The 19,363-nt window shown below is 36.2% G+C and overlaps 1 protein-coding gene and 1 long non-coding RNA gene across 3 annotated transcripts in view; one reads left to right on the top strand and one right to left on the bottom strand.

Annotated features, from left to right (window-relative positions):
• The first annotated feature begins 5,963 nt into the window (after positions 1–5,963).
• LOC105517041 lies at positions 5,964–7,637 on the top strand. Its single transcript, XR_001002596.1, has 2 exons — positions 5,964–6,861; positions 7,143–7,637. It is a non-coding gene; the product is annotated as an uncharacterized LOC105517041 (long non-coding RNA).
• TC2N (tandem C2 domains, nuclear) overlaps positions 7,253–19,363 on the bottom strand; it is a 57,754-nt gene continuing 45,643 nt past the window's right edge. The window contains exons 9-12 of one of the 2 annotated variants that reach the window (XM_011949405.1): positions 18,785–18,976; positions 13,961–14,075; positions 11,617–11,816; positions 7,253–9,298 (exon numbers count right to left, since the gene is read on the bottom strand). In XM_011949405.1, coding sequence (XP_011804795.1) covers positions 9,188–9,298; positions 11,617–11,816; positions 13,961–14,075; positions 18,785–18,976 — 618 coding nt within the window. In that variant the 3' untranslated portion in view covers positions 7,253–9,187. The remainder of the gene's footprint in view (positions 9,299–11,616; positions 11,817–13,960; positions 14,076–18,784; positions 18,977–19,363) is intronic. The other variant, XM_011949406.1, reaches the window with a different exon arrangement.

The raw sequence follows: 19,363 nt of genomic DNA, 5'->3' as shown, positions 1-19,363 counted from the left end.
GGATATTGTAAATTTTTAAAACTTCCTATTTTCTTGATGCCTCAAGATTCCCACAAACAGGCTATGAACACTCTTGTCTGGGCAATCAGGTGCACCAGTGTGAAAGGCTGGTTCCTGCCACAGGTTCTCGTTTTTGCTATTCTGACTGTGACCTAGTGACATTCAAACACTCCAATGAAACACTGTCATGCTTTTTGCTTATACATTGTATCCTGACCACCAACAAAGCCCTTGTCCACAGGTCCTTCCCCTGAGCCTCTCTCTGCTCCCCATCTGCTTGGGTGAGCTCACTCCCTGAGAGTTCCTCCCACATGCGCCCTGCATGGCATGCCATGCCTCCCTCTTCCAGGACTTGTCAGTATAATAAATCTCCTTCATTTTCACATGCCTCTCCATGGTGTTATTACATGTCTGCATCTGACCGATCATCAAAAAATCAAACAAACAAAAAAAAACCCAACCCATTTTAAATAACACAATTATTCCTTACAACACAACAGGAGAAAGGGGATCAGGATATGTCACCCAAAGTATGCCACTCTGGCATAAAGATTTTGAGCTGAAAGCAACTGAGAAACAATAGATGTAGGAAGAGTTCTTTGCTGTCCCCTTAGCTGCCTAAAAGCAGGGCGCATAAATTACACTTTGTGAAGGTGTCCTCTGTACTCCGTGGACCAGGAAGAGGAGTGACTTATCACCAGAGATGGAGAGTCGACACTGAGATGAGTTTGCACAAACAGACCTAACTAAAATAACCCTTATCCTCCATTAGTTCCCCCATATATTTCCTAGTCACTTCCCCACAATTTCTCTCTTAAAGTCCAAACCTCCTTTCCTTTATTAAAAAGGTACATAAACTCCTAGTCTAATTACCTCTTTGAGTTTTACTTTTCTGTGAATATTCTTGCATGTAAACATTAATAAAAATTGTATCTTTTCTCCTGTTAACCTGTCATTTGTTAGTTTGATTAACAGGCTCCCATTCACTGAATATAAGAGGGTAGAGGAAAAGTCTGTCATCCCCAACAAGGGCCTTGTAGGCTGTGTTAAGGACTTTGGACTTCACACTAAGAGCACCGAGAACCGAAGTGTGACAATCAGATTATAAGGAAAGTACAATACTACAGGTGGGAGATGATGTTGCCTTTGATTAGAGAAGTTTCAGTGGAGATGGAGAAGTGGGTGCATTCAAGATCTATTTAGGATATATATTTCAGAACAGGGTGATTGAGTATGGGAGATAAGAGTTCCAAGGTGTGATACTGATATAATATAGATTTGGTCTCTGTTGTTGACTCCTGGCACAGAGCTCCTAAAACCCTTAGAAGGCAGCTATGCTCACCACTGTACCATCAATACACCTAAGACGCTTGGAATTTCCTAAGCAACAAGTGTGATGAGGTATTTTTTCTTATATTTGGTTTTTGTCCCTGGCTCTTGAAATAGCTCCAGAGTAATGAAGGTTAAAGTAGCATCTTGTGTCATTCCTAACAAGCCCCTTTCAACCACATCCCAGTTTATGTTAATGAGGTGACTTTTGGAAAGCCGCTAAGAATAGGGGTCTTGTTGCCAGGAAAACAAAAATATAGTTAGAGGGTTGGAATGTTCAGGTCCATCTCCCAAGCCCCCTCAACCTCTGGGGAAGAGAGAGTGGGTAGAGATTGAGTTCAACCACCAATGGCTAATTATTTAATCAATCATGCCTATGTAATGACGTCTTCATAAAAATCCTAAATGAAGTCCAGAGGGTTTACTGTCGATAAACACATCGAAGAGCCTGCAAGGTGGCACTCCCCAAGTGGGCAGGGAAGTTCCACATCCCTCCCCGCTGGCTTGCCCCATGCATCTCTTCCATTTGGCTGTTCCTGACTTGAATCCTTTATAAAAAACTGGACATGTACATAAACTGTTTCCCTGAGTTCTGTGAGCAATTTTAGCAAATTATCAAACCTGAAGTGTCATGAGAAGCTCCAATTTGTAGTCAAGTCAGACCAAAGTTGTGGGTAGCCTGGAGACCTGCTACTTACGACTGGCATAGGAAGTGGGGGGCAGTCTGTGGAACTGAGACCTTAACTTGTGGGGTCTGTGCTAACTCTGGGTAGTGCTGGAATTAAGGTAAATTACACAACACCCAGTTGGTGTCCACAGGGAATTAAAGAATTGCTTGGTGGGAAAAGCCCACACACTTGGTGTCAGAAGTACTGTAAGAATAGAGAAACAGCTTTATTTGTTTTAATTCTTCCCCCAGCACATCCAGAATATAGAAAGAGAAATAGTTTTTCCATTTACATGTGTTAGTAACTGGTAGAAAATGATTCCAACAAATTCCTAAATAATTATTAGAATTTAAGTGTAATTAACTCAATGAATAGGTTTCTGGGATGACCAACTAGGTGGATGATAGTGCCTTTTATTCAGATGGGGAAAAGTGAAGATCACACTTGTAGTAGGAACGGGAAATCAAAAATTTGATTTAGAACACATTCAAGAAAAGATGTCCACATTAGCTATATGACAGTGGAACCCACAGCAAGATTTGGGTAGAGATGTAAATTTGCCAGCCTTTAGACAGTAGATAGCATTTCAAGTCATGGAAACAAATGAGGTTGCCCAGGACAACAGTGTGGAATGACAAGAAAAGAAGGCCTAGGACTGAGTCCTAAAGAACTTCTACTTTTTAAAGTCAGGTGCATGAAGATGAGCCAAACACAGAAGAAAAGAATAGACTAGGAAGGTGTTTAAAAATATAAGCAGAGCATAATGACATGAAAGTCAGAGGAAGAGATGGTTTCAAGGAGAGAGGCAGAGAGAGAGAGAGAGAGAGAGACAGAAAGCTATTGTTAATAAAGTTGATGAGAATAAAGGGAAAAAATAGCTGAAAATAAATAATAATAGCATTTATTAAGACTTTAACATGAACTCTGGTGGAGTGGTGAGGATGGAAGATTGAAGAGAATGGACTAAGGACAGAGTGGTTAGAAATTATCTATAAAGGGGAGAACAGATAAGGCAGAATCTAGAACAGGAGAGGAGGTCTAGGAATATTTTTTAAGAAAGAAACCATAGAGAAAGGTGACCTAACGGATGCTATGCTGAGAAACCAACCTTCCTATTCATTGAGTTAGTTACACTTAAATTCCAATAATTACTCAAGAATTTGTTGGGATTGTAGACTACCAGTTACTAACACTTGTTGAGCAAGCAGACATGAAGGCTATGCTTGGGAATAGTTAGGTGGAAGAAGGAAAGTGAGGAAAGAAACTCCTGTGAGAATGAAAAAGAGCTTCTGGTGCCCAGGAGAATCTTCATTGGCTATGCGTAGACTCAACCATAGCAGTCCCACCCAGGAAAAGCTTTGGGAACCTGGGAAGACACACCTCTAAGGGGAGCATGCTGCATTGGCTCCTGCTTTATGTAATGTTTCTTAGTCTATTCAGGCTGATATAACAAAATACCATGAACTGGGTAGCTTACAATGAACATTTATTTCTCATAGTTCTGGAGGTTGGGAAGTCTAATATCAAGATGCCGGCAGATTTGGTTTTGGGTAAAGGCTTGCTTCCTCATAGAAAGTCATCTGTTCACTGTAACCTTAGCCGAGGGGCGAGGGCTTTCTTTGGGTCTTTTTTATAAGGGCACTAATCCCTTAACAGCCTAATTACTAATGCCTTAATGACCTAATCTTTTTCCAAAGGTCCCACATCTCCTAATACTATCATCTTAGGGGTTAGCATTTCAACATACGAATTTTGGGGGGACATAAACATTCAGGCCTTTGAAGTTTACATAGGTTCCTTCATCAACACAAAAACCTAACCCCCAAAACTGTATCTGTAGGGTTCTTTGCATCAAACACATCACCAACCAATTTTGAGACAGCCACACACAAGAGGTTTCAAAGATGAAACAAAGAATCCAGTAGAGTGAGAGGGAATGGCTCAAAAATAGGAGAGAATGGGCATAACAAATGTAACAAAATCCCAGAGAAAGCAGAAAGGACTGGATTCAGAAGTCACAAGGAGGCACTGGCTTTCTAACATAATGGGGGAAAGGATGGATATGGGTAAAAACAAGTTTGTGAATATGGTGGTAGGAAGTTGGAGGAAAACCTGACATTATTTTCTTTGCAAATCATGACATAAGATCTTCTACTAAGAGCAAAAAAAGCAGCAGGTGGGCTAAAGGTTAGAAGAGAGTGAAAGAAAGTATAAACTTTTTCAGGGTGAGTCAGCTGACAACACAAATGAAGTAAGATGGCTAAGAAGGCAGAGTCAGTGCAATCAGCAGTGCTTGGTTTTGTGTGTTTCAGGTCAGGGACCTACCTAACCTTTCCTGATTCCTTCAGGTGCATTAAATTCTTTCTCTATCTGAGCCTCTAAAACATTTTGTTCATACCTTAAATTCTGCTTTCTCCTAGAATCTTGCTTTATATTGTTTCATTTACTTACCTAAATATAAAATCTCAATGTAAACAATGATGGCTTATTCATTCTTGTATCCCTGAAAGCATAAAGCATGGTTCTTTGTGTGAAGTACTAGATTTTTTTGCATTATTAAATATATCACATAAAATGGCTCATTTAAAATGTGGTTTCAAGATTGACTTCATACATTATATAATCAAGAAAGATGAAAGACGCAGAAATTAAAAGACAATTTTAAACCACAATCAACCAAATTTATTTCTGCTAAAATAAGTATCCTATCATGAAGGGCAGACATTTTTATCATCCTACTGCCTCAGAAACTAAAGGCAGAGCAGTGGCTCATGCCTGCAATCTAAGCACTTTGGGAGGCTGAGGCAGGTGGATCACCTGAGGTGAAGAGTTCAAGGCCAGCCTGGCAAACATGGCAAAATCCTGTCTCTACTAAAAAAAAAAAGGGAAAAAAAAGAAAAAATTAGCCGAGCATGGTGGTGGGTGCCTGTAATCGCAGCTACTCAGGAGACTGAGGCATGAGAATTGCTTTAACCTGGGAGCGGAGGTCACAGTGAGCCAAGATCGTGCCACTGCACTCCAGCCTGGGCGACAGAGTGAGACTCCATCTCAAAAAAAAAAGACAGTGACCCAGAACCAAATCCCACAGCATAGAATATGAAACTCAATACTGAATAAACATCATCACCATTTAAAAGTCATATTCTCATTTGGTGATTTAGTTTGGCATAGAATCAGATAGCTTTCTATCCTTTGAAAAGACATACAAAACGTTCTTTCTTTTTTTTCAGAGAAGAGTCTCACTCTGTCGCCCAGGCTGGAGTGCAGCGGCACGATCTCAGCTCACTGCAAGCTCCTCTTCCCGGGTTCACACCATTCTCCTGCATCAGCCTCCTGAGTAGCTGGGACTATAGGCATCCACCACCTCGCCTGGATAATTTTTTGTATTTTTAGTAGAGACAGGGTTTCATCGCGTTAGCCAGGATGATCTCGATCTCCTGACCTTGTGATCCGCCCACCTTGGCCTCCCAAAGTGCTGAGATTATAGGCGTGAGCCACTGTGCCCAGCCCAGAACTTTCTTTCTAGACATCTACTGCCATTATCAGAGTCCTACAGTTTAATATAATGATTTATTGTAATCATTGTTTATAGAAACCACATTTTTTATAGATTAAAAACTTAAAAATAAAAAAGTACTAAGTTAAAAAAAAATCCACTAGGAGATTACTAAAAATGCAGGCCACATTCATCTTCCTACAATTCTTCACCCACAAAATAAAATCCAATTTAGGAGGTTCCATTAACTCTTTTAATATATTTCTAAATCTTAAATCTATATTTCAAAATGAACATGGTACTTCATATGGGCCCACTTTTCATAATTCTTTCAACTCAATGTTTTAGCCAAAACTGCAAACATTTGAAATTTAATTCTGAATAAAAATTATACCTTATGCACCAAGACATTAGAAAGTGCCCTCTGACATTTTATCAGGTACTTTCCTCATTACACCCAACCAAACACAGAAAGAAAATATATATTTTTGAAATGTCGATTACTGCCATGATGTCAAAAGCTGACATTTATTACAAATTTCTGAAATCCTTTATAAGCAAATATTTGATTAAACAAAAATAGAAAATGTTACAGGAGATATAATTTCCACCTGGTTGTTGAGTACATTAGTATCAGAGAAATTCATATAACTATATTTAAACAGAACTTCAGTTTAGGTTCTTTTCAGACCACAATTACATAACTTGTTCAAAATCCCACTAGTTTCTTCTTAACAGTCTTGGTAAGAGATGAAACTGATACACTTCAGAGACCATTTCCCTAGGAGTACTGCTTTTAAAAATCATGCAAAAAAAAGCCAAATACAGATGTTATATTTTAACCCAGGCTGCAGCTATTTGTGTTGATCTGAAAGCTTACAAGTAAATCCACTGTTACGAATCAGCACTGTGCAAGCTATCAGCTATCAATGAGAACCCTTCTGTGGTTTCCTTTGGTCATGTGGCATCATGATGATTCCCTTCTCCTTGCTGTAAGTGGGTAAAGGTCAAGAAATGCCTAGGCAAATATGAAGAGAAGTTATTTTGGCATAGAATCTCATTTTTTACTACCAGCTCCTAATGTTTTTCTCACAATATGTGTGCACCTATTAGCAGGAGATAGGATTTCTATTTACAGATCCACATAAAGCTTCAAGGAAATAACCAGTGTTAGTACGTCCTCACCCGAAAAAGGCTTAAGTAAACACTAATTAAAACATTTAGGATCTTAGTTGCATCAATACTTCTCTACTTGAAAGGTCGTTAAAGGTTTTCTTCTTATTGTTTTATTTACTTAGGACTCTAAGAAACCAAGAATTCATAGCTTTTCCTTAAATTACACATCATACACATGTTGTAAGAATATAGGCCAGGCGCGGTGGCTCATGCCTGTAATCCCAGCACTTTGGGAGGCCGAGGCAGGCACATCATGAGGTCAGGAGATCGAGACCATGGTGAAACCCCGTCTCTACTAAAAATACAAAAAATTAGCCCAGCGTGGTGGCGGGCGCCTGTAGTCCCAGCTACTTGGGAGGCTGAGGCAGGAGAAAGACAGAGCTTGCAGTGAGCCGAGATTACACCACTGCACTCCAGCCTGGGCAACAGAGCAAGACTCCATCTCAAAAAAAAAAAAAAAAAAAGGAATATAGAAAATTAAATAAATAAAATAATTAAATATTGAGTTAAATGCATGACTACATATATTAAATTTGGAAACTGAAAGCATTAATAGAACAGAGAAACCAGCTAAAACAAATTGTAGCTTTAAAAATAAACAATAAAGCCTGTTATTTATTATCTGAAAGCCAGTAAATACATTTACTTCTTTGGTACCCATTAAAATAGTTGCATTTGCAGAGGATGTATAGGGCAGTGAAACTACTCTATATTATAATGATGGATACATATCATCATACATTTGTCAAAACCTATAGAATGTATAACACCAAGAGCGAACCCTAATGTAAACCATGAACTTTGGATGATAATGATATTTGAGAGTAGGTTTATTGATTCTAACAATGTACCATTGTGGTGCAGGATACTGATAGCGTGGGAGGCTGTTGAGGGCTTTGTTGGGGGAGAAAGGAAATCTCTATCTTCCTCTCAATTTTTCTGTTAACCTACAACTGCTCTAAAAAAAAGTCTATTTTTAAAAACAATTTTTAAAACTTGTATTTGTCTCAGATTCAAAATAGTATCACACAGGTGATTTATCTTAAAAGTCCATGTCAGTATTGACCTATATGTCATTTTTTACAAATCTAAAACAAAAGTATTTCAAAATGTTCAGTGGCAGAGAGTACTGGTACCACAAAATCAGGGCAGTAGAAGCAAAGGGGATATAAGATATGGACATTTTGTAGCTTGAGGAGATGGCACCTAGGGAAAGGAGAATTAAGTGCCTATTTGGGAAAATGTTAATGATATACATAGAACATAGGAGCTGGAATAAAGAAGGCATGCTTAGGTTATAGCAAGGCATACTCCTGGCCTAAAATATCACCATCTATCTCTGCATGTGTGGGACAAAGTAAGAATGTGGCGGGGGGGAAGGGAAGACTGAGAACACAGAGCACTTGGTCTACTTATTAGCAAAAATAAAGTGAGATTTTCTAAAATCAGGTATAATGTCATCTGCCTCTCCAAAAAGCTGTTCTTTTTGGCCATGGTTCTTATGGTCAATTAAACTGAAATTAGTTCCAAATACTGAGTTCTAATTAAAGTACTGGAAAGAAAACTGCAATAGAAAATACTTATTTGTTACACAGTATAATCAGATATGGTTATAAAAAAAAAAAATGGGAAAATACTCAAATATTGTAAATTATAGAATAATCTAAATTTTAAAAACTAAAAACAAAGAACTGATTATCATAAAATACTGAATTTGCTATTTAAGCTCATTTAATTCTGTGAATTAGGATAGACCATATGGATGATTCTCTTACTTTTACTCCAAATAAAACAAATAGTAAAATATTTGAGGGAAGAAAACAGCAAAGTATGTATATTCTGGGTTTCCAATTAAACTTCAACCTTCTGGTGTTTTCAATTATTCCTGCCAAAATGTAGTTTTCTATTTCTGAAGTTTCTTGGAGATAAGTAGCTTACAAAGTGATAATGTGATGTCTTATGGGTAAAAAATTATAAAACACAGGGCACAAACTTTCCCCCAATATAGAAAATAGTTGAAATGGTTCAATTCATTTTTACCAGGAGAAAATATATAGCAAGAGGTAAACAATGGAGCCAAGACCCAATCAATAATGCCTAGCACTGAAGTAATGTTAAAGTCTTCTAAATATCAATAGTACTAAGAGACTTGCTATACCAGGTTTTGAATATCTAAGTAAAGCTTAAAATATAAAAGCAAAAACATAATATAGAAAGAACTATCGGTGGTTGATATTCTCATAGACTTTATAATTTATTTAGTCATCTTAATACTATCCTTTGATTTTACTGTCTGTGTCTCTTGTTGCAGTTTTAAAACATTTCCTTTACTTTGAATATCTGATAAAATTCATTATATTTTCTTATCAAATTTTCTATCAGATACATTACATACTGTAATTATAGCTCCCATAAATTGACAAATATATTGATTTGTCTCTTCTCATTGGTAGCAAATTGAAATCATAAGTCTTCTAAAAGAATGTCAAATTCTTCACCAAATTAATATGTGAAGTCTTCAAGATGGAGTTAATTTGTGCCACTTGATAACAACCTTTTCTGGATTTATTACTGTCTCTTTCCACTGGTTCACTGCTTCAATGTTATTACTGTCTTCACTTATCCAAATCTGTAAAGGAAAGTAAGTACAATCATTGTACTTGACACAGTAATAATAACTAAGTTCAGACAGTTAGTTACTCTTACTGATGGAAGAAATTTGGAAGTTTGGTTCATATATTTTAAATTAAACATCTTTCTTTTTTTCAAAAGTCAGTTTGATTTCTCTATTTGACATTTAAATGCTAAAACATTTAACCTGTTTAGTCATTCTGAAGACTAGTTTATAAGGTTCAATTCAATTAAAAAATTCAAGGTGAGGCAGTCAGGCGCAGTGGCTCACGCCTGTAATCCCAGCACTTTGGGAGGCCGGGGCGGGCAGATCACGAGGTCAGGAGATCGAGACCATCCTGGCTAACACGGTGAAACCCCATCTCTACTAAAAATGCAAAAAATTAGCCAGGCGTGGTGGCAGGTGCCTGTAGTCCCAGCTACTTGGGAGTCTGAGGCAGGAGAATGCTGTGAACCCGGGAGGCAGAGCTTGCAGTAAGCCAAGATAGTGCCACTGCACTCTAGCTTGGGCGACAGAGTGAGACTCCATTTCAAAAAAAAAAAAAAAAATTTCAAGGTGAAATATTACAAAATCATTTCCCCTATTATTACTAATAAAATACTAATAACTGGGGATATTAGTATCCCCTTTCCTATTCAAGAAATCTAGGAGCTCAACTTAAAACTGACACCGACCACTCAAAAACATTCTTGTAAAGATCAGTTAAACCGAGGCTAATCATGATTCAACTTAGATTCGTAAGGAATGTGCATTTTAAAGGACCTTTTACATGAAATAAACCATAATCTCAATTAAAATCTAATAAATAGTCATTCTTGATCAATAGTAATTTCATAGTACCCATCACTTATGTAACTTAAATACTACATGTGAACATATACATAGTATTATGCAAATTATACAAAAGACATCACCATAATTATATTATTATGAACCTTTATGAGGACAAGGAATAAAAAAACTTGAATTCTCACCTTACCTCTAGCACTAACAAATGCTTTTACCTTGGAGTTAACTTCTCTGAGATTCAGTTTCTAAGAGATTAGAGCAGGTCATTGGTTTAAAGCTTTTTCCTTTTCTTTCTTGGTCTAAAGAACCTTCCTTTCAAATGAAATCTTACAAATAACCCCAGTATGTAAAACAGACATTAGAGTACTTTGGTTGATACAGGGGTGGAAGACCTTAAGTTCACCTTTGGCTACCCGATCATGGTTCCTCCTAAGGCTATACCAGATAAGCCATAGGGAGCAGATGACCAGCAAGAACCTTTCCAGAATTATTATTCTAACTAAAATCTTAGCCAAGAGAGTGGAATCACCACAAATGTTATCATGAACATCATTTCAAGTAAATTTCCTATTCCATTCATACCATTAAGTTGAGGCTTGATGATATAGGAAAACTTGAACTGAATTGACTTCATAGGCTTAATGGCTTTCAAAAGTATGCTGGTTATATGAATTCTTGAATTCAAGTTATTTTCCAAATAGCAAATGATAGACAACATTTTTATTAATATTTTATGTAAAAATATGTATTAAAAAGTAAATCAAAGAGCTGATATCAATCTTTGAAAATTCATATATAATTTGAGGATTTCATGCAGATTGTTAATAATATCTTATCAAGTTGAAGCTTTTAAACCAATAATATAGATTGTAGAATTTAAATATGGTTCAAACAATTGTAATTAAGGTGAAAGATAATGGATAGCTACCACTAGTCTATTCAGAGTAAGGAAAGGAAACAAGTTCCTAGAAGACTTGCAAGTTAGCAACTGTTATGGTGTTTTACACAAATTATACCAATATTTTAAAATAATTCAGACAGTAGTATTAACTAAATAATATCACAACCACTGTTAAAATGGACATGCTCTAGGAATTCAAAACTAACATAACTCAGGTAAGAGCATATAAAAAGTGCCCATGTTAAACATTACATCAAAGATTAAACAAAGTAAAGTAAATTTGATACTCAAAGTCTTAAGAAATTGATTTAAATACTTAATGTTCCCTCCTTCCACAAGGAACAAATCAGTAGTACTGAAAAACTAATAATTCTCATCGTTTTTAAAGTAAAAAAGCTCAGAAAAAAACATATTTAAAGATAAACCTGATTGCTCAGAAATTCCAAGTATTTGTATTAAAGCAAAAAGTCTGACAAGTTTTGATTTTTGTAGCAACATTGAATTTTGATTTATGATGCTAAAGAACTGTACTCTATTCGACTTTAATATTATCCTGTATTCTCTTTGTTAAATGACTGTTTGAATGCATAGAAAAATACAAGGAAGGATAAAAAATCCTACTAACCTGGCCCACAAAGTGTTTTCTTCTTACAGAGCTTCGACTATAAAGCTTAATGAGAAAAACAATGTCTTTTTCACTCTGTATAAGTGGAAAAATCATAGTCTCTCCCCACTTGACTCTTCCATTGGAGGCCTTCAGTAAGCGTGTCTTTTTCTTGTAAATCAACTCTCCCGAGCTAAACATTCCCACCTTCACAAAAAAACCTTAAAAATTAGAAATATTGGTTTATAAAATGTTTTTCAAAATACCATATAAAGGTGTGTATATACACATCCAAGTTGGAATTTATATATATAACATTTATTGTAAAAATATGGATAAGTCACTTTTAAATGTTCGATGAGCTACAACCATAACAGAAAACAGCTCTAGTCAACTTTATAACTTTGGCCATATTACTACTGTAACTTTAAATGAACTTAATCTTTCTGTGGCTGAATACCATTAAAGACTGGAAATGGAGGCATAAACAACAATCACAGTAAAAGAGTGCACACTGAAAAGGATCACACTAAAGAGAGGTGTCAATTTTTTAGACAGCTGGAGGTATTTATTTCACAATTTTATATAAGTAAAATATAAAAGACTCCAGGAATTAAGTATATGCCCACTAGATAAAATCTATACTTTAAATATATTTGAGATGTAGAGCTTCCAGTAATGGCAGAAAAGTTTGTATAAACTAACCTTCCCACAAATAACAATTATCAACTTTGGAAAAAAATTTAAAAACACTAAAAGCAGAAAGAAATTGGAGGGAAGTCAACTGGTAAGAGATGGGAACTTCCCTGGGTAAAATTCAGCTTGATACAGCTTTTCACCTAAGCATAGTCCCCTATCTGACTGACACAGCGCCTACAGCTCAAGCAGAAAGTACAGTCTGACTAATTGGAGGTGACAGAGCTGGGCTGCCAGGGAAGCAAGAAAGTGAGAACTCCTAGAAAGGAGGGAGCCACAAAGTGAGGGCTGAGATCCGACCATCAGATTGATAGAATGAAGAGCTGTGGTCATCCTGATGAGCTGTTTTAAGGGAAGCCCGTTATAAACCACAGCTGTTGTCCTTGTTTCCTAGAATTAATTAGATATAGTCCTGAAGATTTATTCCAAGTTAGGTTTTATTTGCTTATTTTTATTTTAGGATTTTCCATCTATCTACATAGGTGACATTAGTCTATAATTACTTTTTGTGTGTGCTGTCCATTCTGTTTTGGTATCAAGAATATGCTGACCTCACAAAATTACTCTTTCCATCTTCTTTTCATGCTTTGGAGCAGCTTATATACAATAAAAATTACATGTTCCTTGAAAATTTGGTAGAATCTTCCAGTACAATTACCTTGGCCTAGTGCTTTTATTAGAGGCAGTTCTTTAACTACCTTTTCATGGTTATTCTTTTATTCAGATTTTCTTCCTCTTCTTAAGATTCTACTTTCAACCACTGAATTTCTCAGAAAGTCATTTATTTCACAGATACCCAAATAAATTGGTATAGTTATATATGGTATTGCTTTATATATGATAGAATCTCTTCTGAATTTGAAATTATATCCTCTTCATTGCTCAGAACATCATTCATGTTTTCTCTATTTTTTTCACTTGATCTCACCTGCTATAGATTTGTCTATTTTAATGATTCTTTCAAAGAGACAGCTTTTAGTTTTATTGATTATGCCTTTTGTGGTTGTCTCCATATCTGTCACCTTCAACTTTAGCTTTAGTATCTTACTTCTAATTTGTGTTTGTTGTTTTTCTAGCTTCTTGAATTGAATGCTCAGTTTCATTTATTTTCAGTCTTTCTAGTTACAGTGAACATGCATTGCTTTTGCCTGCCCCCAGATAGTTCCCTTCTTTTAGTAGGGAAAAGGGACACTCCTACCCCAACTCAAATCTTTAGGACTAGGCAACCAAAGTATCACAACCCCTGGTTGTACACAAAACACAGGGAGGGAAAAGTGTTTCTAGGTTTGTTCTTGATATATATATTTTTTACAATTAAGTTTCTAGTTAGCAGGGCATTCCACAAAGGGCACAGACCTAGAGAGAGGATAAATCATTTCAGGGGGTAAAATATAACTGAGAATCCTCTAGACATTCAACCTGTATGAACTGATGAGCCAAATAAAAAACAGTATCAAAGGCAGAGAGGTCATAACTGGATAACACTCAAGAGACCACTGTATTAAGGTAGACACAATGGCTAAAATTTGAAATCTTATAATTTTAAAGTAAATAAGTTAAATAATAAAAGTTACTAAGATTTTAATCTCCATTGTAAGAAACGTAGAAAAAATACTTTCTATTACTAACACTTTCTGAAGATTCTACTTTGAACCATTGATATACTTACTCAAAGTCAAAGGTGTTGAGGAGCTTGGAAGGTATTGTGCCTCGAGAATTTGTAACTGAATTCTGCTATTTACTGCTTGAAAACAAGTCCCCAATTCAAGTTCTGCATGGCAAACCTGCATATCAAAAAAGTGTCATTTGGTAGTTAAGAATAAAGTTTTTGGGATAATTAAAAAATTCAAAGAGAAAAAGCTAAGGTTAGAAATTTTGAAAGTATTCCTTTCCAATGATATTCAAAACTATAAGCTAAAAGAGAAAGTTAAGAGGATAAATAACATGAATTCTTTAAAGTACTCATTTGCATGGATTCTGAAAATACAGGTTCTATCTACGTACTGAAACTTCAAAATCAGTGACACCTAGAGCCAATTCAAATTAAAAGTAAATTAAATTCATAAGCAGTATCAATTGAGAAAATGCCAGTGAAATTAACACAAAAGGAATACACTTTCAAAAGAACTAAATGTAGTCAAATTATTTTTACAGAACACATGAAATATGATTAAAAAGTTACATATGAAAATCATCATTTTTTTCTAATTATGGAGATCAGGGCAGGTGCTACCAAAATCAGAAGACAGCAATAAACAGATCTGTGGATTAAGAGTTGAATTACTATACTGAATGGAAGCAAGCTAAAGAAAGCTGGCAAGAAGGAAGCTAGTCAAAGTGATGAGGCAGTAAATAATAAGGAAAAGGTCAAAGAAAACCTGAGGCAAACAGTAAAATGAAGGAGACTTAGAGAAGAGGAAAAATTAAAACGTGTTCTTCAGCACTGCTGACCAACAGCAGAAGAAAGTTGGTAATTTGTCTGTGAAATACAACACAAGTCAGACTACTTAGGTGGATTCCAAGGTCCTTGGACTGAAAAATAAAAGGGAGAACAGTAGTCCAAACACAAAAACACTATTGTTTACATGTTGAAAAGAGTAAGAATAGGAATAAAGTAGGAGCATAATGTTCACAGATCATACTAGGGCTCAGCATAGACAGACACAAAACTTTTTGCTAGTACTGATTCCAATAAAGTTACAGAACAACTGAATGACACTTGATGAGGACATTTATATTTGACATTGCTTAGTATTCCCCAATAACTGGCTCATGGCTCACTGGGGAAAAAAAAAAAAACCTTTCCATATATACAACATTGACAGAGGCTTGGTGTTTTCTTAAAATATGATTCTGTATTTTAAACTAGTCGTGCCATAAGAAATGAAGAGATAGAAAATGAAAAGTGAATTGCTTAACAAGTACAAACTCAACTGCTGGAATTTAATTCCCCCTTGAAAAGGTCTAAATTGATGATAAAACTTGTTATTTGGCAACAAATGATGACTTCTAATAAGTAAGTTAATTTATTGCTTTTGATTATAATCAGAATGAGAACGAACTAACAACTTTTCACATGAACTAATTTAATAACTAACTTTTCACATGAACTAAGCCATAAAACAAAACAAAAAAACCTTTGCTGATACAAAAAAATTGCTGCCCTTGGCATTTAAAAAATATATTTTAAAAGATAGAGTCACACTGTTTATAAAACACAAGGGAAATCACGGTTAAATTTTTTTATTATTTTTTATTATGGTTTTGTACCCAAAATGTAATAACACTTATGAAAACACATAAAGGTGACAAAACTTCTCTTGTTGTTACACAATTGTAGAGTTCACTCTCATAAAACAGAGCAGCATTTGGCAATAGGCTTACCATTTCCCACTTGCCAAGGTTATTTCACAAATTCAATTCATGTTCCAGGACATTAATTCAGATCATGAAAAACTATTCAAAGATTTAAACTATTGGCCAGGCGCAGTGGCTCACGCGTGTAATCCAAGCACTTTGGGAGGCCGAGGTTGGCGGATCACCTGAGGTCAGGAGTTCAAGACCAGCCTGACCAACATGGAGAAACCCTGTCTCTACTAAAAATACAAAAATTAGCCAGGTGTGGTGATGCATGCCTGTAATCCCAGTTACTCGGGAGGCTGAGGCAGGAGAATTGCTTGAACCCGGGAGGCGGAGGTTGTGGTGAGCTGAGATTGCGCCACTGCACTCCAGCCTGGGCATCAAGAGCGAAACTCAGTCTCAAAAAAAAAAAGAGCAGCATTTGGCAATAGGCTTACCATTTCCTGCTTGCCAAGGTTATTTCACAAATTCAATTCATGTTCCACTTATTTCAGATCATGAAAAACTATTCAAAGATTTAAACTATTTAAATCTCACAATAACCAAAAAATTAAAATTCCAATCAATTAGCAGGTATGTATTGATTGCATTTAATAAGCACAAAACTGCTCCTGAATAATGTATCCTTTTATTCAGAAAAGAAAATATTGTTAGCCTTCCTGGAAGGGTTGAAATGAAATGTTGAGCATCATTAGAGAACATCACAATCTGGTGATGTTTGAGAATATCTTCTTAGGGGGGCAATACATGGTAGAGTTAAAAGAGCTGGCTTTGGAATCAGACCGCCTCCTTTCAAATCCTGACTCACCAACTACTGGCTGTATGACCTCAGGCAAGTGTTTCCCTGATCTCCACAAAAGGGATAAAGAGCACCGGGGTGATAATTTTGGTGTGATCATTAGATCACATGGCATTGAGGCAGCCGTAAGATAAATCTCTGTAAATGCCAGCTATTTCTTCAGGAAAACGTATTTCTTCCACATTATTCAACACCAAAATTTGAGATCTGAAGTAACTATTTACATTACTATTCGTCAAGGTCAATAACTCTTTATTGAGTAAAAGCCCGAAAGTTGTGCTGCTCATGGTGAAACAGTTGTCAGTGTGGATGGATAAGTCCGGCTCTTTTTTTTGAGACAGAGCCTCACTCTGTCGCCCAGGCTGGAGTGCGGTGGTGCAATCTCGGCTCACCGCAAGCTCCTCCTCCCAGGTTCACGCCATTCTCCTGCCTCAGCCTCCCAAGTAGCTGGGACTATAGGTGCCCGCCACCACGTCTGGCTAATTTTTTATATTTTTAGTAGAGACGGGGTTTCACCGTGTTAGCCAGCATGGTCTCGATCTCCTGACTTTGTGATCCGCCCGCCTCGGCCTCCCAAAGTGCCGGGATTACAGGTGTAAGCCACCATGTCTGGCCAAGTCTGGCTCTTTAAATGTCACAATTAGAATATTTATTTTCCTCTTCAATACATTAAAACAAAGCATACTATTATTGCTTTAGCCAATAATATGAAACATTCACACTTATTAACATAAACTCACTGGTCCAGTATAGCCCGAACACTCTTCTTTCAGGGTATCAGTCTATAACCCTAGCACCTGGCATTCAGAAAATACACAAATATTTATAAGATCTCTGATACATGAAATATGATTTAGTAGAAATTTAGCCATAATTATTCATTCATATTTTCCAACACAGATAATAATGTCTCAATTCCCCAGAAAATCCCAGAGTTCTCTTCTTATATACTCTGTTTTTAACGTTTTAATATATGAATTATCTATTTAAATAGTGTATTTGTGCTTTCTGTAAACTATGGCTGCAGATTACTACCTACTAAGCTAGTGTCAAATATGCCAGTGACAAACTCCTGTCATAGTTACAGAACAGCACATTGGGGGTTGAGATAAAGAATAATAGTCAAGGCTGGGCACAGTGGCTCATGCCTGCAATCCCAGCACTTCGGGCGGCCGAGGCAAGAGGATTGTTTGAACTCAGGAGTTTGAGACCAGAATGGGCAATATAGCGAGACTCCTCATCTCTACTAAAATTTTTAAAAATTATCCGGGCATCGTGGTATGCCTGTAGTCCTAGCTTCTCAGGAGGCTGAGGTTGGACGATTGCTTGGGCTGGGAGATGGAGAAGGTAGTGAGCTGTGATTGCGCACTGCATTCCATGCTGGGCTACAGAGCTGTCTTTCTTCCTCACAAAAAGGAAGGGAAGGGAAGGGAAGGGAAGAGAAGGGAAAGGGGAGGGGAAGGGAGGAGGGGAGGGGAGGAGAGGGAAAAGGAAAGAAGGAAGGAAGGAAGGAAACATGTTTCTGCCCCATATCCCCCAAAATTCTGATTTTTTTTAGCTTATGTATGGGCATTTTTTTAAAGCTCCCAGATGATTCTAATGTGTATCCAGAGTTAAGAAGCACTTCCAGGCACCTTAAATACTTTTGGAAAAAGGTAAAATATAAATCCCATATAAATTTAAAATCACATATACGTTTGACCTTATAAAAGCTTAAGACTGATTTTTGTAAGTATTTATCCTAACATTTGATCTATACAATTTAATTAGAAATTCCTAAACAATTTAAAAACAGTGTTCAGTTTGCTGAGAGAAGCAAAGAGCAGGTCCCAATCAGCACCATTAGGCAATAAAGCTTTTTACCAAAAAAAAAAAAAAAAAAAAAAATCAGCTGTAAAATCTTCTAATCAATTTATGAGCTGCCATATAGCTTACTCATGGTTAAAACAACTTTTCTAATCTATTTCAGGGCAATCTCTGATTGAGTTTGGAATTTATGATTCTTTTTTGTTTTTCCTAAGTTATCAGCTACCTAAAAAATCTTTAAAAAAAAGGTTAGTCATACCTGAAAGTTATTTTCCCTGAAGTATAAAATATTAATAAGAAATGTGCTAGGAGAAGGTAACCCTGAGGTTATTTTCCAACAGAGAAAGAAAACAGTTCTGTTAACACTTTATCAATAATTTCTAAAATATCATTTGGAAATAATATTATTGCTACTTGAGAGCCTTCCAGATCCTCTAATATTCTATTCAGGTTATCTTCTAACAAAAAACCCATCCACCAAATAATTCTAAAAGTATGAAATACTCTTAACATACTATTATCACTTACAGAAATTTTTGAAGGTGGTGTTATATCCAAAGAGTAATCCATTTCCTGTGTGCTAAGGGTTCTGAGTGATACTGAGCATTCTCCAATGGTTTTCTTCCTGGGAGTCTGGGTTTGAATCTTAAATACAAGCCTTACGGTTTGTAGACTTTGAAGTTTAACAGCAAATACAAACGTTTCCATAAATTCAATAGCCTTTAAAAAAAAACAAGAAAACACAAAATATATAAATAAAAGGCTTATATGCCAATACAAAATAATATTTTATTTTATATTTAGAAAAGGTATATTTAATTCTTTTTACAACAAAACATCTTTTTAATGTGAGTGAAAATAAGAATGGCAATGACTTGCTTTTCTAGAGTTTATCCTGGATACTCCCTTTCTTAATTTAACAAATCATCCTTTAAATTATTTAGGAATTTGGGTCATATCAACACCATGCTCACCACAATACAGCTTTTTCCCTTTTTGAAAATTAATTGTTTTTCCATCTTTGGTTCTGGCATCTTCCCTGTCATCATCACCATTCTTCAACAGTTCAGGAGAGCAGTGCAAGAATCTCATATGCAAGCACTCTCT

This window comes from Colobus angolensis, unplaced genomic scaffold, assembly GCF_000951035.1.
Source record: "Colobus angolensis palliatus isolate OR3802 unplaced genomic scaffold, Cang.pa_1.0 Scaffold3, whole genome shotgun sequence".
In the NCBI taxonomy this organism is placed as follows: domain Eukaryota; kingdom Metazoa; phylum Chordata; class Mammalia; order Primates; family Cercopithecidae; genus Colobus; species Colobus angolensis.
This window is presented reverse-complemented; position numbering and strand designations above follow the sequence as displayed.